At 44.6% G+C, this 20,809-nt stretch overlaps 1 protein-coding gene across 6 annotated transcripts in view; it reads left to right on the forward strand.

Annotated features, from left to right (window-relative positions):
- The first annotated feature begins 698 nt into the window (after window positions 1-698).
- Window positions 699-20,809, forward strand: part of MAPKAP1 (MAPK associated protein 1) — a 119,476-nt gene continuing 99,365 nt past the window's right edge. For 2 of the 6 annotated variants that reach the window (XM_087879933.1, XM_087879938.1), the window contains exons 1-3: window positions 745-1,017; window positions 12,369-12,696; window positions 16,808-16,897. In XM_087879933.1, the coding sequence (XP_087736059.1) occupies window positions 1,015-1,017; window positions 12,369-12,696; window positions 16,808-16,897 (421 nt within the window). In that variant the 5' untranslated portion in view covers window positions 745-1,014. Of the gene's footprint in view, window positions 1,018-12,368; window positions 12,697-16,807; window positions 16,898-20,809 lie in introns of all 6 variants that reach the window. The other 4 variants (XM_087879934.1, XM_087879939.1, XM_087879935.1 and 1 more) reach the window with 3 other exon arrangements.

Below are 20,809 nucleotides of genomic sequence, written 5' to 3' on the forward strand. Positions count from 1 at the left end.
GGAGACCCAGCAGGATTTCTTTCTAGGGCTTATCAGATTTGGGGGGGGGGTGGAGGTATCTATCTATCTATCTATCTATCTATCTATCTATCGTATCTACCAGTCTATCTATCTATCTATCATCTATCTATCATCTATCTATATCTATATCTATATCTATATCTATATCTATATCTATATCTATATCTATATCTATCTATCTATCTATCTATCTATCTATCTATCTATCGTATCTACCAGTCTATCCATCTATTATCTATCTATCATCTATCTATCTATATCTATATCTATCTATATATCTATATCTATCTATGTATAGTTAATATTTCGGGTTTCTTCCCGTGTAATTGTGGATATATCCTTCTACCCTTTTAGGGATATATCCACAATTACACGGGAAGAAACCCGAAATATTAACTATACACACATACATACCCGTGAAAACTTACATAAACAAATATCTATCTATATATCTATATCTATATCTATATCTATATCTATCTATCTATCTATAAACATACATATATAAACATATATATGTTTGAATCCCAAGAGAAGGAGAGCACTAGGACCCGGCGGACCTCTCCTGCCGCCGCCACCGCCTCCTCTCCTAAGCAGACGGCGCCTTTATGGCCGCCCCTCTGTTTCCCCCCCACCCGCCCTCCGCGAAGCGCACGCGCACAAGCACACCCATCCTAGAAACAGCCCCCCCCTCCTCCTCCTCCCCAAACCCGGCTTCCGGCCACTTCCGAATGGCGGCACTAGTACTTCCGGGTCGGCGCGTCCGTGCCTGAACCCGGCGGCGTTGCCTGCCCGTGACTCCGTGGAGCGAGCCTCCTCCCCACGCCCGCGGATTTTTTTTTTCCCCCACTCACCCCCACCCCGCACACACGCCCCACGCCTGGGGAGGGTGGGGGAGACGGTAGCGGCGACGGCGGCGCCCGCCCGGCCCGTAAGTCCATTGAGGGCCTCGCCTCCTCCTCCTCCTCCTCTTCCTCCTGGACTCCAGGTCCCATGGTGCGTGTCCTCCGGCCTCGTCGGCCCAGAGGAGAAGCCCTGGATGGACGGAGCGGCCCTTTGGGGGGGAGGGGCTGTGGGGGAGGGGTGCGGAGGGGCCCCTATTTCCCCCTATAAGAGCCCCCATTGGTCGTCCTGCTCCTGAGGGGGAGGGGCTAGTTGCAGCCCCTCCCCCTCCCTCCCTCCCTTCCCACCCATCCCAACTCTGGCAAGCATGGGGGAGGGGGGGTCTCTCTTGTTTTCCCCATCCCCAAATCTCCTCCCCCCTCCTCGACCCTCCCTCCCTCCCTCCATTAGTCTTCTCCCCTCCCCACCCCCCCACTTCCCATACTGACCCAAGAGGCAGCTGGTTTCAACCCCCCCACTCCCCCACCCACCCACAGGACCAGCTGCCAGCCTTTGACAATGGGTGGACTTCAACTCCCAGCATTCCTGCTTCCTTCCTTGTGGCTGTGGGAATGCTGGGAGTTGGAGTCCACAGGTTGTCAAAGGGGAGGCTGTTAGTGGCCCCACTGCCTTTGCCCAGCCTAGACTCTTCCAGAGTAGAGTAGAGTAGAGTAGAGTAGAATAGTGAAGAATGGAATGGAATAGAAATAGAAATAGAAATAGAATAGAATAGAATAGAATAGAATAGAATAGAATAGAATAGAATAGAATAGAATAGAATAGAATAATGAATGGAATGGAATGGAATAATGAAGAATGGAATGAAATGGAATAGAATAGAATAGAATAGAATAGAATAGAATAGAATAGAATAGAATAGAATAGAATAGAATAATGAATGGAATGGAATGGAATAATGAAGAATGGAATGAAATGGAATAGAATAGAATAGAATAGAATAGAATAGAATAATGAATGGAATGGAATGGAATAATGAAGAATGGAATGAAATGGAATAGAATAGAATAGAATAGAATAGAATAGAATAGAATAGAATAGAATAGAATGAAGAATGAAGAATGGAATAGAATAATGAAGAATGGAATGGAATGGAGAGTGGAGTGGAATGATAGAATAATAGAATAGAATGGAATAGAATAGACTATGGAAATAGAATAGAATATGGAAATAGTTTAGAATAGAATAGAATAGAATAGAATAGAATATGGAAATAGAGCAGAATAGAATAGAAATTAGAACTGAACTGAACTGAAAACTGAATTGAATTGAATTGAATTATTGAATTGAATTGAATTGAATTGAATTCTTTATTGGCCAAGTGTGATTGGACACGCGAGGAATTTGTCTTTGGTGCCTACGCTCTCGGTTATTTTGCAGGGATGGGATGGAAGGGAGAGGACTTTATTCCAGGCCGGGGACTTTTGACTTCCGAAACTTGACCCTTTCCACCTCACTCACCCCCTAAGGCTGCCCTTTGACCCCGAGGGGCTCTGCCAAGCGTTATTGGGTGGCTGGGCGGTCCTGTCCCCTGCCTCTTTTTCCCGCCTCCCAAGAAAATGGGTTCGTTTTTTTTTTTTTCTCCTGTTCCTTGTTGTTGACTTCCCTAGGCCACTGTGATGCAAAAATAAGGGAAAGGGGGAGGAGCCAATATGCTAATGTTTTGTTGTTGTTGTTGTTGTGTATTTGGAATACCAGACATGTGAACTGTTAAAACTCATTTTGCTGTCTCCCAAACTTTTCCTTAAGGCGAGCCAATGATGATTTTCCCAGGGTTGGAGATGTGTATGCAACCAGCATAAGTTTTATCAAAACTTTAAAAGAGTCAGTGGCATCTCTTTTTCTTTCTTTCTTTCTTTTTTTAATCAAATGCTCCCCACTTCCCTAAATTGGAGCCTGCTTGGTTTCAAGTCCTGTTCACTTTGGGGAAATGTGAATTGTAGCAGAAAAAAAATATTACTTCCTGCCACAAGACACGGGGATAGTGGGCGTCTCCTATGGATGTAATATTGACGTGAAATCGACGGGAAGTGTGGGAAACGCGTAGTGAAAAAAACCTGCTTTTGTTAAAATGCTTTCTTGTTTTTTCCTTATTTGGGATAGAAGATATTGATCTGATTCAGTCTTCCCCACTTTGAAATATAGAATAACCGAGTTGGAAGGGACCTTGGAGGTCTTCTAGTCCAACCCCCTGCTTAGGCAGGAAACCCTACAACACTTCAGACAAATGGTTACCCAACAACTTCTTAAAAACTTCCAGTGTTGGAGCATTCGCAACTTCTGGAGGCAAGTTGTTCCACTGATTAATTGTTCTGACTGTCAGGAAATTTCTCCTTAGTTCTAAGTTGCTTCTCTCCTTGATTAGTTTCCACCCATTGCTTCTTGTCCTGCCCTCGGGTGCTTTGGAGAATAGCTTGACTGCCTCTCTTCTTTGGGGCAGCCCCTGAGATATTGGAAGATGCAATCATGTCTCCCCTAGTCCTTCTTTTCATTAAACTAGACATTTCCATATCTTGTGGGGGTAGTAGCAGCACGAGTTGCATCTTACCCTGTTATATGAACTAACCCAACACTGCCATTTTTCAACACATAGGAGTATTTCATTTCATTTTCATTTTATTAAATTTGTACACCGCCCTACTCCCGAAGGTCTCAGGGCGGTGAACAGCCATAAAATAAAACATATAAATACAAAATTTAAAATAAAGATAAAACAAATTAAATAAATTTGGCTGAACCATTTTAAAACCCCAATAATTTAAAACCAAATTTAAAATTCCCATTTAAAAGAGGAAAAGTTTAGGTCAGGCCGGCTTGCTGGAATAGGAACGTCTTAAGCGTGCGACGGAAGGTACGCAGATCCGGAATCCTCCGTATCTCGGGGGGGAGCTTGTTCCAGATAGTAGGTGCCCCCACAGAGAAGGCTCTCCCCCTGGGGGCCGCCAGTCGACGTTGTTTGGCCGACGGCACCCGGAGGAGCCCCTCTCTCCCGTAGTATGCTTTCCCTGTTGTGGCCCCGGCCTCTGGAATGACATTTCGTCAAATATTCATCCAGCTTCCATCCTAATGATGTTCATAAAATCTTTCTTTAAAAAAAATTCATTGTTCTCTTAGGCTTTGCTGTTGGTTGGTTGGTTGATTGCAGAGTTCTCTGTGTTTTGAGGTTTGGTATTTTTTATTGGTTGTGAGTCATCTTTTAGTTGGCTGCGATTTTTTCTTTTCTTTTTCTTCTTTCCTGTCTGTGTTGTCAAATTTCTTCTCGGTCCACCCATCACTATAATAATTTTAACGATGTGTCCGTGGGTTTTGATGTCAACTTTTATAGCTTTGGTATTTCTAGAGTTTGAATAGCAGAAGTCGGTTCCTCCTGTTGTTACCCCTTCAATGCTGAAATGTTCCTACACTGAGTTTTCACCTTGAACTGTGATTGTGATTTGCTCTAGGCGTTGTGTGAGTTTACCTGACAGTACGGTGTGCGGTGGCTCAGTGGCGTCTCAGCTCAGTACACGGTGAGTACTTAGGTGTGTACTCAGTGCGCGGTGACTCAGTGGCTAAGACGCTGAGCTTGTCAATCAAACGCAGTTTGAATCCCTAGCGCCGCGTAACGGGGTGAGCTCCCTTGACTTGTCCCAGCTTCTGCCAACCTAGCAGTTCGAAAGCAGGTAAAAAATGCAAGTAGAAAAATAGGGACCACCTTTGGTGGGAAGGGAACAGCGTTCTGTGCACCTTTGGCATTGAGTCATGCCGGCCACATGACCATGGAGACGTCTTCGGACAGCGCTGGCTCTTCGGCTTTGAAACGGAGATGAGCACCGCCCCCTAGAGTTGGGAACGGCTAGCACACATGTGCGAGGGGAACTTTTACCTTTAGCTTCCTATCATCCTTTATTCATCTTTAAAGTGAGGCAAAACCTGTCCAGATTTCTGTTGTTTCTGAATAGGGTTGGAGGGGCTGTAGAACGGGGGTCTCCAGACCTGAATGGCTGGCTGAGGAATTCTGGGAGTAACAGTAACAGAGTTGGAAGGGACCTTGGAGGTCATATAGTCCAACCCTCATTTTAGACAGGAGTCCTATACGAGGGATTTGAACCGCCAACCTTTCTGATCGGCAAGCTCAGCATCTTAGCCACTGAGCCACTTAGGGAGCCGCCGAGAGTTGAAGTCCAAGAGTCTTGAAATTGCCACGGTAGTGAAAATGGTAGCGAAAATAATGCCAAATAAAACGATTGGTGCAAATGCAAATAACGTTTGCCGCAAATCAGCATTTCCGGGGATAGGAACAAATTGCCGTGACGTCACGCTACCGTGACCTCGTTCGGTATTGTGGCATAAACATTTGTTTCCTGGCTTGTGTGTTGTTCCGTGGCTGTTCCGTGGTTGCTGAGAAACCGTGGTCAGAGGTGGGATCGTAAGCAAATAATTTCAAACCTGATTTCCTTTTTTCCGCCCACTTGTGTTTTCCGGTCTTGAACTCTGGAGGAGGATGAAGGAAAGATGCGTGGGCTCCGTTTGGCTATTGAACTCTTTAGCACGTCTTTCAGCTGGATCCGGGGTGCTTCCAGCAATTGATCAGTCCAGCTGTTGTCACAGTTTTTTCTTCGCCGGTTATTTAAATTTATCGGCTGTCGATGAGGTGAATTGGTCGTTTATGGTAAGGGTGCAGCTTGTTCTTCACCAAAATCACTCGGAAGACCAGAGATGGGTCTTGATCTAAAACTAAATCTCGTTCCATCAATAATTATGTGAATTTTCCAATGCAAATTAGCCTGATTTTCAGTTTAGTATAGCAGTGATCCATGCGCCCTTGATGTATGGGGATGCTGGCCGAATGACCATGGAAAATGTCTTTGGACAACGCTGACTCCCCGGCCGAGAAACTCCCAGCACTTGGTCTGGAGTCGGATACAACTGGACAGGGAAACCTTAACCTACCTATCTATCTAATCTACCTACCTATCCATCCATCCATCTCTATCTATCTGTGTCTGTCTGTCTATCTATCTATCTATCTATCTTTCTATCTCATCCATCCATCCATCTATCTATCTATCTATCTATCTATCTATCTATCTATCATCAATCTAATCTACCTACCTACCTATCCATCCATCCATCTCTATCTATTTGTGTCTGTCTATCTCTCTCTCTCTCTCTCTCTCTCTCTCTCTCTCTCTCTCTATCTATCTATCTTTCTATCTCATCCATCTATCTATCTTTTGTCTGTCTGTCTTCCATCCCTGTGTCTGTCAGTATATCTTCCATCCATCCATCCATCCATCCATCCATCCATCTCTATCTGTTTGTCTATCTCTGTCTTCTATCTATCTTCCATCCATATGTTTGTCTGTCTGTCTGTCTGTCTGTCTGTCTATCTATCTATCTATCTATCTATCTATCTATTTCTTTCATCCATCCATCTATCCATTTATCCTCTATTTATCTATCTATCTGTCTGTCTGTCTATCTATCTTCCATCCCTATGTCTATCAGTATGTCTATCTTCCATCCATCCCTGTCTATCTGTTCGTCTGTCTGTCTGTCTGTCTGTCTGTCTGTCTGTCTATCTATCTATCTATCTATCTATCTATCTATCTATCTATCTATCTATCATCAATCTAATCTACCTACCTACCTATCCATCCATATCTAACTATCTAGCTGGACATGGCTCCGCGTGCCACAGGTTCGCCATCACGGAATTAGACCATTGTTGTTTTAAGACATCGCGGTTAAATGTGGTGGGCGCAGCATAACATGCGAACCCGGCCGGGGTTAAAATCGTCGCAGCCTGGTTCCAAAGAAGGAAGAGTGCGAGGCTTCAAAATGCAGCTGAATCAAAAACAAGAGGCTGCATTTTTTTGGGGAAAAAAAAACAAACCCCCAAAATAACAACAACAACAACAAACGACAAAATTCTCCCCTCCTGTTCCGAGCAATATTGAAATGAAAAATGGCCTCCGTTTTGTCATCTGTTCCAATTGATGTCCCACTCTTTCGCGCTGACAGCTGAAAAGGCCCACAGGTGCCACATCAAGAGGTGACCACGTTGTCATATTTCATTTAGGCGTCCCTCTGCAAAGGCATAATTACCTAATTAGGTTGTTAATTAGGAGATTAGCATTTCGCTCTATTGATCGAATGCTCTTTGCAGGCAGGAGTCGAGAAAACAGATTTGTTGGTCTAATTTATAAGTGTGGCGGTTTCTTCCCTTCCCCCCCCCCTCCAAACCCCCCCCCCCCCAGTGCTTATTGGCTTAAAATATTCAGGGAGAATAATTCTGCCTTCTCGGAAAAGGGGAGCTTTTTTTTCTCGAGGAACACCCCCCACCCCCCACCCCCCAGCCCGCCATTTAGACATTTCAGCCATGGCTAAGCTGGTTGCCGTTCTCCAGTTGTCCACCTGGAAGACACCCAGGTTGGAGAAGATGGATAGAGCCGATTTGCTAAGATTTCTTTCATAAAAATCTCTCCTCCTCCTTCTCCTTCTCTTTTTCCTTCTCCCTCTCCCTCCTCTTTGTCTTCTTCTCCTCCTCCTCCTCCTCCTCCTCTTCTTCTTCCTCCTTCTCCCTTTCCCTCCTCCTCCTCAACCTTCTTCTTTCCTCCTCCTCTTTCTCCTTCTCTCTCTCCCTCTTCCTCCTCCTCTTCTTTCCTCCTCTTCTCCTCCTCCTCCTTTCTTCCTCCTCCTCTTCCTCCTCCTCCTCCTCCCTCTCCCTCCTCCTCTTTCTCCTTCTCCCTCTCCCTCCTCCTGTTCTTCTTTCCTCCTCCTCTTCTCGTCCTCCTCCTCTTCTTTCTCTTCTTCTTCCCCCTTCTCCCTCTCCCTCCTCTTCCTCTTCTTCTCCTCCTCCTCTTTCTTCTTCTCCTTCTCCCTCCTCCTCCTCAACCTTCTTCTTCTTTCCTCCTCCTCTTTCTCTTTCTCCCTCTCCCTCCTCCTCCTCTTCTTCTTTCCTCCTCCTCCTCCTCCTTTCCTCCTCCTCTTCTTCTCTCCTCCTCCTCCTCTTTCTCCTTCTCCCTCTCCCTCCTCTTCTTCTTTCCTGCTCTTCTCCTCCTCTTCTTTCCTCCTCCTCCCTCTCCCTTCTCCTCCTCCTTCTCCTCTTTCTCCTCCCTCTCCTTCCTCCTCCTCTTCTTTCCTCTTCCTCCTCTTCTTCTTCCTCCTTCTCCTCCTCTTCTTCTTTCCTCCTCCTCTTCTTTTTCTTCCTTCCCATCCTCCTTTTTTCCTCTTCATCTTCCTCCTCCTCCTCCTGATGTGTCCACCTCCAAGCATCCCTGCTTGATTTGCGAATCTATTTTTCCAGCGTTGATGTTTTTCAATTACCCCGAGAAAGGAGTCCCTTTTCTCCTCCCACCCTTCGTCTCTCTTCTTGTGTCAAGTACCTGGGAATTGACACACATTGCCAAGAGCCTTATGTCAATAGCAGAGAAAACATCTTTTGCTTGAAGGAGCCGGATTGAGAGACTCTTGGATTTAGGAACAATGGCAATGCGGCCAGGAATAGGAGGTGTTGTTGTCTTTTTTTTTTTTAAACTATCCTCCACTCTAGAGACTTCAGAAAGCTGCAGCTGACAAACTGTTGATGCGTTCTTGCAAAAAATGTGATATTTACCGCCCGCCCCCCCCCCCTTCGTTGCTAACATCACACATCCTTCTAAAGCGGTATCTGTAGGAGTGGGGGTAGGAAATATCTTTATACTTTAAGATGCACCAAGTCTCCATTCTTTATTAATGATTTGGGAGACACAGCTCACTTACGGTAATCATTTTTCGCTGGCCAAGGAACCAGGGGCTGCAATTTTGAGAGAACGTAAGGAAAATAAGAGATTGTTTTTCCGATTCCCGTTTAATCGGGCTAATCAGGAAGCTTTCTCTCTTGTGTCTCTTCCTGCAATCCCTCGTATAATACGAGACGCTCGGTGACGAGAGATTGCTTAGGAATGGATTCGGTTCCTTGCAACTTCCTTTTGCTACGCTTTGCTTTTCAAACGCAGCCCATGCGAGTAAAATTTTGCGATCCTCGCTGCTCTTTGGGCTCTTGTTTTGCCCGCTGCATCTGCAGCCAGAGGTAGCATGCAGCCTGGCACAGGTAGACCTCGACTTATGACCACAATTGAGCCCAAAATTCCCGTCATTCCGTAACTGAGCTTTGTCCCACTTTACAACTGCTGTTCTAAAGCTGATCCAACGGCTGTTAAGCGAATCTGGCTTCCCCATTGACCTCTCTTGTCATATTTTTCTGGTACTATGCCTAACAAAAGAAGGACGCGGTGGCTCAGCGGCTAAGACGCTGAGCTTATCGATCGAAAGGGTCGGCAGTTCAGCGGTTCGAATCCCCGGTGCCGCGTAACGGGGTGAGTTCCTGTTCCTTGTCCCAGCTTCTGCCAACCTAGCAGTTCGAAAGCATGCAAAAAAAATGCAAGTAGAAAAATAGGGACCCCCCCTTTGGTGGGAAGGGAACAGCGTTCCGTGCGCCTTTGGCGTTGAGTCATGCTGGCCACATGACCACGGAGACGTCTTCGGACAGCGCTGGCTCTCCGGCTTCGAAACGGAGATGAGCACCGCCCCCTAGAGTCAGGAACGACTAGCACACATGTGCAAGGGGAACCTTTTTTTACCTTTACGCCTAACAAAAAATATTTCTGGCTTTCAATCTATGTGTTGCATTATCATTTTCTCTAACCATGTGTGTATTTTCGTCCAATTGTTGTTGTTTTTTCCCCATTTTTGACATCCGTCCAAACAAACCCATTTATTTCCAAAAAAAAAGAAAAGAAAGAAAAACCAGACAGTTTTGAGTTCACCGGGAAAGCAGGTTGCGGTTTTTCCTGCTTCTCTGTCGTTGTTTTGCCCACCGTATCTCTAGCCTGGCACGGGAATAGTATATTTACAAATAATAGTCCCTCTCCCACTTCCATTAGCCCTTTCGACTGGTTGAAAAGGATGCCAGTTGTGAGAGCTTCTAAGGAAGCCCGCATCCTTTCCAAGCCTCCCACTCACGCCGTAAACAGTGTAAAGTTGGGGTTCAGTGCACAGGAAGATGGAAATAAATATATAAACGGGCCTTTGCACCTGCTGTTAGCCTGTTGTTTAACTCCCTCGGCAGACATTAAATCATTTTCAAGCACAATAATAGCGTGGGAGGTAAATTAACTAACCATTAACAATCTTATAAATACACAATTAACATGCCAACGATTATGTGACGGCATGGATGGGGCAGCAGTAATTTTTGACTTGAGTCCTTAGGTCTTTGAGGTGCTTCAAGCTGAAGAAGAGGAAGAGGAAGAAGAAGGAGGGGGGGAGGAAGAGGAGGCCTGGCGAAGCAAAAAATGCTTCCTTTTTCTTTGGACCATTGTCATTTTTTTTAAAAAAAAGAGCTTTTGGCTGAGCATTTGACCTAGGATGGAGTAGCCAAGAATGGCTTTTTATTAACTCATCAACTCAGCTATCTGGCTGGAGTATCTGTTGAATTGAAAAAGAACCTGGACATTGTCATGTCATCGTACCAAAGTTTAACAGATTAACAGTGTTGGAAGGGACCTTATAAATCATCGTCCAACCCCCCCGAGACGCTACACCATTTCTGACAAATGGCAGTCCAGTCTTTTCTTGAAAGTCTCAAGTGATGAAGCTCCCACAACTTCCGAAGGCAACTTCTCTTCCATCGGTTGATTGTTCTCACTGTCAGAAAGTTCCTCCTCATTTCTAGGTTGAATTTCTCCTTGGTCAATTTCCATCCATTATTCCTTGTCTGGTCTTTGGAAAAGAGCTTGACCTTCTTCCTCCTCTCTGTGGCAGCCCCTCAAATATTGGAAGATGGCTATCATGTCTTCCCTGGTCCTTCTCTTCAATAGACTAGCCATGCCCAGTTCATGTAACCGTTCGTCGTATGTTTTAGTCTCCAGTCCCCTAATCATCCTGGTTGCTCTCCTCTGCACTTTTTCTAGCTTAGGAAGAGCTGTACTCGGTAAGGCCAAGAGCTAATCCACTCTCGATTCCTAAATCACGTTATAAATATGTTACTGATAGAAGACAATATTTGTCATTTTTGGTTGAACTGTGGGCTCCCGCGTGTTCTCTGAGCTTGGTCGTTTTCTTGCAGACGTTTCATGACCCAGCTAGGTAATGCCATCAGTGCTAGAAAGGAGTGGGGTTTGTGACGAGGAGGAGGAGGACTGTGGGGGTCTTTGGTGCTCTCTGAGCTTGGTGGTTTTCTTGCAGACGTTCCCTTACCCAACTAAGTAACATCATCGGTGCTAGTAGGGCAAGGAGGAGGAGGAGGACGACTGTGGGGTCAGCATATAAAATACATTTCCAAACATAAAACGCCAGAACAGTGAATTGTGTTAAAAAAACGCACCATACAAAAACCGAATGAAATTAGGATGGAAATTGAATTGTGTGTGAGCAATTACTGAAGTAGCTCAGCCTTTGGCAGGATATCTAGATCGTTTAACCGTATTGGAGAGCGGTGCCCTCGAGATGATGTCGTTCTTGCAGGGTTCCAAGAAACCTTCTGATGGGACAGTCCATCGCAATATGACGTAAAGTTTGTGGGACATTCCCACAGTTGCAGTTAGGATTATCAACCAGCCCTCCCTCCTTTGTATTTCCAATCTTGGCCACTACCATAGTTGGTTTGAATCCGGTTGAGTGCTGTCCAGGTTTTGCTTGGACGATCAAAGCCGGAGGGGCCATTGTAGTTGATCAGACACTAAACAGATCTGGGTTAGAAGATTCCTGCCACTATGCTATCTCAACGTCACAGACTTCCCTGGCTAATTATTAGACAGGTGTCAACTCGCAAAGCATCTCTGGCCTGCTCTCGAGTTGCCATAGACAAGGGGGATGGGAAAACCGGCGAAGCAGTACCGCAGCCAAAAAACAAAAGCACATTCCAGACATATCTCTCTCAAGGCTGTCTCCCAGGGTTACCCACAGCAGTCGGAGGGGAGTGATCTCTACAGCCCGCGAAATTGCTCCGTTGGTGAATGTGACTGATGACACACCCTGGGGGGAGGAGGGGGGGAAACAGGGTCATGCCTGGGCCGTAAATTACGTGGGGTCAGAGTTGGCTTCACTTGGAACGTGCCATCCGTCAGAACCTTGCCAACAGGTACTTCTCGACGGACGACCCCAATTGAGCCCAAAATTTCATTGTCAGTTGTTAAATTAGTTTCGCTCCGTTCTGTGACCTTCCTTGCCACGGTCTTTCAGACCTTGGAGGCCAACTAGTCCAACCCCATCCATCCCCCTCGCCCAAGCAGGGGACCACGTGACCACGGAGGATGCTGCAGTGGTCATAAGTGTGGGAAAAAAAATGGTCACGAGTCACTTTTTTCAGTGTCTTTGTAACTTCTGAACGGTCACTAAACGAGCTGTTGTAAGTCCAGGGCCTCCTGCCATCCCATTTGGCATCATTTCGTAAGCTTGTCCTCTTCTGTTCTGTCCGACAGGTAACGAAGACGTCAGCTCAGCATGGATCGGAGGAGATAGTAGGCGAAGGCAGCAGAACCTGGGTTAGGATGGCTTTCTTGGATAACCCGGCTATTATCCTGGCTCACATCCGACAGTCGCATGTGACCAGCGATGACACGGGGATGTGTGAAATGGTCCTCATCGACCACGACGTCGACCTGGAGAGGTTCCATCCGGCTTCGGCCAACGGGGAAGGCAGCTCGGAAGGACCAAGCAGCAACGGCGAACCTCAGGGTTATGTGTATTCTCAGTCCGTGGACATTACCTCAAGCTGGGACTTCGGCATTCGAAGGCGTTCAAATACAGGTGATTCCTGCGGGGGGGGGGAGGGCATCTTGAGGGCTCTTCCTAGGAGGAGGCTGGGATGTCAAGAGGGAAGCATCCGTAGAGTAGAGTAGAGTAGAGTAGAGTAGAGTAGAGTAGAGTAGAGTAGAGTAGAGTAGAATAGGAGTGGAGTGGAGTGGAGTGGAGTGGAGTGGAGTGGAGTGGAACAGAGAAGAATTTAATAGGAATAGAATAGAATTAGAATTAGAATTAGAATTAGAATTAGAATTAGAATAGAATAGAATAGAATAGAATAGAATAGAATAGAATGTGGAGTGGAGTGGAGTGGAGTGGAGTGGAGTGGAGTGGAGTGGAGTGGAATGGAACAGAGAAGAATTTAATAGGAATAGAATAGAATAGAATAGAATAGAATAGAATAGAATAGAATAGAATAGAATAGAATAGAATAGAATAGAATAGGCCAAGTGTGATTGGACACACAAGGAATTTGTCTTTGGTGCCTATGCTCTCAGTGTACATAAAAGAAAAGATACCTTCATCAAGAATCATACGGTACAACACTTAATGATAATCATGTGGAACAAATAAGCAATCAAATCATATTAGGAAACAGTCAATATAAATCGTATGGATTACCAGCAATAAGGTTACAGTCGTACCGTCATAAGTGGGAGGAGATGGGTGGTGGGAACGATGAGAAGATTAATAGTAGTGCAGACTTAGTGAATAGTTTGACAGTATTGAGGGAATTATTTGTTTAGCAGAGTGATGGCATTTGGGAAAAAAACTGTCCTTGTGTCTAGTTGTTGTGGTGTGCAGTGCTCTATAGCCTCGTTTTGAGGGTAGGAGTTGAAACAATTTACGTGCAGGATGCAAGGGGTCTGTAGATATTTTCACAGTCCTCTTTTTGACTCGTGCATTATACAGGTCCTCTATGGAAGGCTGGTTGGTAGCCATTGTTTTTTCTGCAGTCCTAATTATTCTCTATCCATCCATCCATCCATCCATATATACATACATACATACTGATTGAAACATAGAAAAGTTGGTCCTTCCTTCTACACTCATATACACTCATTGTTCCTCCTCTTCATTTTTTGTAACCTCTGCTTCCTCTCGATTGGGTACACGCTTAATTGTTTAATTATCTGTAGCATTCTAATTCAACCTAATGCTCCTTTATTGGAAATAACCAAATAGGGACTTCCAATCATTGACTTTTCTCCCAGCTTACGAAGAATGAGACAGCTGAGTCTGAATTGATGTCTTTCGTTGGCTCAAGAACTAGAATGGATTTCCCTTAAAACCGGTATCCAGTCCTCGTCTACTGACAGTCCAGTCCTCCCATAATGACCACGACTAGAAGTCCTGAAACTGCGTTCCCCAAGCAATGAAATCATACGGTGTTTCGCCTAACAACCCCACTTCACTTAGCGGTGGAAATTCTGGCCCCAGTTAAGCTGTTTTGCCAAGATCCAGCACCTTGGACAGCAGCTTCTTACCAATATAAATTACTAGACAGCTAGCCCAGAATTTGACAAGCTGGTAAAATACCAGATATTCTGGGATTCCGTTCTTGCTACCTTCCATGCTCTTGGCAAATCTTGTAAGCTTCATGGTCCAAGATTGAAAAGAGGCCGAAAGGCAGAGACAGGAACGTTGAAAGTTGTCACCGCGTTGGGTTGAATTTGGACGGACCAGAATGGACCAGCGCTGAGCTTCTTGACCTAAAATGGGACACCAATCCACCCTTCTCCTCATTCACCTCATGCCCCCTTCACAAATTATACTGGGAACATAATCGACACTATTTTGAAACAAAAAACAAAACTGTGATTCACTTAAGAGCCGCCTTGCTTAACAAGGGAAACTCTGGTCCCGATTTTGGTCGTAAGTTGAGTGACTATGTCTTAAGTCTCTCTTCAAAGCTCCGTTTCTCTCCCCTGAAGGATGTCGTCGATTGAACGTGGGCTTTTCAATCAAGCCGAGGATTGCTCCAAGTGGTCCTTTTCCCTCTTTTATTGTCTTTCTATTTACATACCTTCTGAGCTTTAGAAGATCTTGGGCAGGGGGTTGGACTAGACCTACAAGATTCCTGCAAGATTCCTTCCAACTCTTGTTAATCAAGCATCGTAGATATGGGAATCTTCCTCTACTCAATGTAGTTTTGAGTAAGCGTATTCAGCGTGGCATTCTTAAACCCCTTGTATGAAATGGTCCAGGGTCTCCTGCTTGAGCAGGGGGTTGGACTAGAAGACCTCCAAAGTCCCTTCCAACTTTGTTAGTCTATGTTCTAACAAAATAACAGAGTTGGAAGGGACCAACCTCCTGCTCGAGCAGGAAACCTTATACAATTTCAGACAAATCGGACAAATCAGGAAACCTTATACAATTTCAGACAAATCGTTGCCCAATCGATGGCCAAAGGTAGATGATCCTTGGTGGTGCAGCGGACTAAAGTGCTGTTATGTAGCACTTAGCTGCCAGCTGTCTGAAATTAGTGCGAGTTCAAATCTCACCAGGCTCAAGGTTGACTCAGCCTTCCATCCTTCCGAGGCAGGTAAATTGAGGACCCGGATTGTTGGGAGCAATAAACTGACTTTGTAGGCACACCGCTTATGAGGGGATCTTGGGGCTTATTTAATTTTACTAGCTTTCCTTTTTTAACGACTCAAGTCAGGGAAGGAAAAAAACAAAACAAAACCCACATCAGAAAGTAATCACTATTCAGGTAGTCCTTGATTTATGACCACAACTGAGCCCAAAATTTCCATTGCTAAGTGAAACATTTAAGTGAGTTTTGCCCCCTTTTACTTGCCGCAGCTGTTTATTTTATTTATTTTTATTTTATTTCACATTTATATACTGCACCTTCTCCCGAGGGACTCAGGGCGGTGTACAGCCAGATAAAAACGTACAATACAAACATTAAAAACAATTAAAAGAATATATACTAATTTGGCCCCAGTTTAAAATGACAAACCAATTAAAAATTAAAAATATGTTTAGCCCGTCATAAGTATGAATCAGTTGCCAAGCATCTGAATTTTGATCACGTGCCCATGAGTCAACGATTGTGTGAAAAATGATCATCAGTTACTTTTTTCAAGTGTCTTTGTAACTTTGAATAGTCACTAAACAAGCTGTTATAAGTTTAGGACTTGCCTGTATGGTAAATCACTCATTTTTATTTTTTAGCCTACTTTGGCTAAAAAAAAATCCGAGTCTCGACATGTTGTTTTCTGGGAGTTTGTACATTCAGAGAGAGAAATTCTTTTTTCTTTTTTCTTTTTTTTAAACCAGTCTTCACCAGTTTCTCCAACGTTTCTTCTTCTTTGTCTCCTTGGGGGAGAAAAATATATCTGACATTTAAAACATAGAGCGAATTCCAAGCGGCAGCGAACACACCCGTCTTCTGATTACTGATATTCCACCTATTTGAGTGTGGGCTGTTTTGGATGTGGACTCGAAAATATGTAAAGAGGAAAAATGATATTCATTTTTTAAGATTTGACTAATGTTGCGCAGATACAAATCATTTATTTTTACTACCTATAAACTGTTCCAGCAGAGGGAAGGAAAAGCTATGCTAATTTATATAGCGTTGACATTTTATAATTTTCACGATTTTTTTTTTTTTTGATAAAAGATTTTATATTTAAAACTTTAATAGTCTAGTCTGAGTTCATTTATCTTTAATTTTTGAAACGGGGAGAGTAATTCATAACAGTAATTTTATTCCTGTAATGTAATATTCACTTCAGTTCATTTGTGCATTAAAATTCCTTTAAGACCGTTATTAATGATTTATATAATGAAATGTCATATTAATCACAGAAGTTTTCACATTTTATTATTCTCTTCCATGTTAATACTATCTTTATGATCTCTATTAATGTTTTATATCCTCTAATTTCAATTATAAATCAAGAACATTTTCATGTTTTTGTTGGTATTTGCTTTTCAGAAGTGCCACCTTTAAAATTTTATTGCCTGCACCCCCACCCATAGATGTGCAGCATAAAACATCTTTATTCATAGAAAGGTAGTTAATTATGTCTTTTGTTCGTAGCAAACTTTCGTTGACAAACTTAAACATTATAATATTTTTTTTCTCTCTCCTGTTTCTAAGCTCAGAGACTCGAACGGCTAAGGAAAGAGAGGCAGAATCAGATCAAATGCAAAAACGTTCAGTGGAAAGAAAGAAATGCCACCTGTTCGGGTAAAAAAACCACATTATTTTATTCACTGTTTGTTTCCAGGCCTGTTTCATGCATAAAACCTGCTTTGTCTGTAAATTGTTGCATGATAAAGGATGAGAATGGGGCGTGGTGGCTCAGTGGCTAAGACGATCAGAAGGTTGGTAGTTCAGGGGTTCGAATCCCTAGCGCCGCATAACGGGGCGAGCTCCCGTGACTTGTCCCAGCTTCTGCCAACCTAGCAGTTCGAAAGCACGTAAAAAAATGCAAGTGGAAAAATAGGGAACCACCTTTGGTGGGAAGGAAACAGCGTTCCGTGCGCCTTTGGCGTTGAGTCATGCCGGCCACATGACCACGGAGACGTCTTCGGACAGCGCTGGCTCTTCGGCTTTGAAACAGAGATGAGCACCGCCCCCTAGAGTCAGGAACGACTACCACATATGTGCGAGGGGAACCTTTACCTTAAAGGATGAGAACAATTTTGGAGATCGCTTGGGGGAAAAAGATGAGCAACGCCGGACAAGCTCCCTTTAAAGAATTCACCGAAAATGTGAGCTGTCCCTCCATGCAATGCCACCCATCTGGACTTCAGGGTCCATCATCCCTAGCCAGAAGATCTCCTGAGCAAGCGGGATGATGGGACTTGTAGTCCAACACCCATGTTTAACCACAGGTTGGTCAAGAGCTGGAATATTTTGGAGGAGGCCTGCTTCTGTTTTTTTGTCCTGATGGATCCGATAAGATTCAATCCTTGGGAACAGCTAAAGCAGGGATGAAATGCTACCGGTTCGCACGAACTGATAGTAATAAAAGCTACCAGTTTGGGCAAACCTGTAGGGAAAAAAAGCTACCAGTTCATCCGAACTGGTATTTCCGACGATCAGCTGTGCCGCGCGATTTAGATTCGCTAGAAAGCAGGAAATCCGACTTTCTAGCGAATCTAAATCACACGGCACAGCTGTTCCCCGCCTTTGCTGTTCTACTTACCTTCTTAAGCATCCTTTTTCCACATGAAGTGTGCGTTTCGTGTGCACTGTGCACACATTTACCATGCCACAGCGAACCGGAAGCAACCCACGGAGGATTTCACCACTGAGCTAAAGCTTTAGAGATTGCCAGGGTTGCTGTTTGTGGTGTTTCCCCATTTTCCCACAAGCAGTTCCATTCCGGACCCCATAAAGAGAACGATCCCGAGCTTTGGAACCACTTCTGTTGTCCTGAGCTGCACTGGTCGCTGCCCTTAGCTGAGCTGCTAATCTGAGCGGATTAGTTTTTTGTCCTCTTTGTTCAAGGGTAGCCAAAGGATATGGGTTTCGTTGTGCGCCTTCGTTCACTACGCACTACGGTCCACTGTTTTATTTATTAAGCTGCTGTTCCTCCCAGGAACGGGACTGGTGAGAGATCATTCCGCTTTACTCTGAGAAGCTGTGAGCTCGTAACGTAAGGGAGTCGCGTTTCGTCGCTTTAAAGCTTTATCCATTCGGTGAATACACAACGAGATTCCTTGCAGTTCAGCTGGTCCTTTCGGGAATTGGCCTTCACAGCGGACGCCTTTCCTAGCAAATTCTCTCCGCTTTTTTTCCTTGTTTTCCCTTAACAATACATGGAAATAACCAGTTCACTGTTTATGAACTGTACACTGTTGTATTTTGCAACGTTATTAAGGTCCCACCTTATTTTGGGAAGTGCTCTGCTTAAATTCTGTGGCTGTGAACGAAGAAGCTTGGAAAACCCCTTCCCGTAGCAAATGACAATTTTTATTTTTTTTTAATTTGATTTATATGCCACCCTTCTCCGGAGACTCAGGGCGGCTTACAATGCGTTAATAACCTTCATACTTTTGTATATTTATACAAAGTCAGCTTATTGCCCCCACAAACTGGGTCCTCATTTAACCTACCTTAGAAAGGATGGAAGGCTGAGTCAACCTTGAGCCTGGGGAGATTCGAACCTGCAGAAATTGCAGGCAGCTGGTCTTAATAACAGGGTGCATTAAACCACTGTACTACCAAGGCTCCTCAAACCATTTGTATGTAAAGAGAGAGCAACACACCTCACCCCGCTTCTTTCCAGCACTGATGATGTTCCCTAGTCAGGTTACAACGTCTGCAAGAAAACAACCAAACGCAGAGAACATTAACGACCTCAAATCAAGTCCTGTCTTCTGATCCTTTGTGCCGTATCATAGTTTCCCAGATTACCCCATCAAACACACAAACACACCCAACACTTCCCTTAATTCAAGCAGAGAATAATTTTGGAGATGGAATCGGCACCCGTGCCAGCCAAACAAACAAACCATAAGCCGGGATCTTCGCAATCTTTTCCTGACGAGCAAAATTGCCTGTTAAAAAATGAGCTTTTTTTAACCACACCGATGAAACTCAACATCAGATGGTCAAGCCCCGAAGAATAACTCGACGTAGCATGTCAAGATCATTGTTAGCGATAGCACTATAGTAATAGCACTTAGACTTATATACCGCTTCACACTGCTTTTACAGCCCTCTCTAAGCGGTTTACAGAGTCAGCCTCTGATCCCCCAACAATCTGGGTCCTCGTTTTACCGACCTTGGAAGGATGGAAGGCTGAGTCAAAATTGAGCCTGGTGAGAACCGATCTGCCAAATTACTGGCAGCCGGGGATCAGCAGAAGTAGCCTGCAGTACTGCACTCTAAACACTGCTTGATAGGAATTTCTTTCTGATTTTGTGTTTTGTTTTTTTTTCCAAAGCAGAGTGGTCTTTTCGAAATAGGTAAAACAGCTGACCCAGAGGCTGTGACATACATGGTTTTAGTGACGGTGGTGACCATTTAATCCTCAGTTAGCTCTTCCGTGCCTCTGTTGAGTTAGCTCAGCGTCTTCTTTTTTTTTGTAACGGTGGCCCAGCTGCACCTCCTCCATCTCAATATTTTTGGCTCACACTGTCCTCTCCGTGAGCTAGCTCCCGTCGGGCAAGTTTTCATTCTGCCGTTTAACAAATGATGTTCTTAGATCTACACCCAAAATACATCTCAAATGCTGGGACTGTGTGTTTTTTTTTTTTTTTCTAGGACTGTGGTTGAGTGTAGACTCCAAATTTCTGCTCCGTACAAGAGCATAAGGGTAACCTTAGCTTTATATACTTTAATTAATGGGGATAGGGACCCTGGATAACTATGATTCTTTAGCTCAAGCACTAAATTCCAGTTCCCCATAGACTAGCTTTCCATTGGGGGGTTTCAGCCTTAGAGGGAGCGTCTGTTGTGGCCTCTCCAGTGACCAGTGGATCTGGCAGCAGACTCGGACAGTGAGGAGGTTGGGGAGGAACCTGGGCCAGTCCTGGAGTCTGGGGAAGGCTCTGATGAGGGCTCTACGTCAGAGGCAGAGAGGAGGCCAGGGCTGTCTGACAGTTGTCAGCTGTCTTCGGAGTCGGACATCAGTGAGGCAGACAAACAGCTGGAGATTGTTCCCAGTGTGCGCATGCACAGAACTGTCAGGAGAAGGGAACAGCTAAGAAACAAGGGTCGACTCAGGAGTAAAGCCACAGGTGGACGATGAATGGCCCCTCCCATAGGGAATAAAGAGGAGCGAAGGGGAGGGGAGTTTGCAGGAGACAATTAGTTCATTTGGGTGAAGATCTGTTCCTGCATTCTTGCCAAGTATTGTGGAATCTAAAAGATATCGGCCTGGCCACTCTCCAAGCCCGATAAAGGTTGGTAAATATGAACGATCTTGAAAGGCTGTGGGAGAGGAAAGACTTTGCTGGAGAGGAATTCACTATAAATTAAATAAAAGGGGTTTATCGGGACGAGGACAGCAGATGTTGTCATCTCAAAGGTGCTTTTTTCAAAGGGCAACTGGACTTCAGTTTTTTTCCTTGAGGAAAACGCTTCGCTTCTTGGCTGAGAAGCCAAACGTCTTCCTCAAGGAAAAACCCAACTCCCGTTGCCCTT

This window comes from Pantherophis guttatus, chromosome 16, assembly GCF_059756535.1.
Source record: "Pantherophis guttatus breed Tessera chromosome 16, ASM5975653v1, whole genome shotgun sequence".
Classification (NCBI taxonomy): domain Eukaryota; kingdom Metazoa; phylum Chordata; class Lepidosauria; order Squamata; family Colubridae; genus Pantherophis; species Pantherophis guttatus.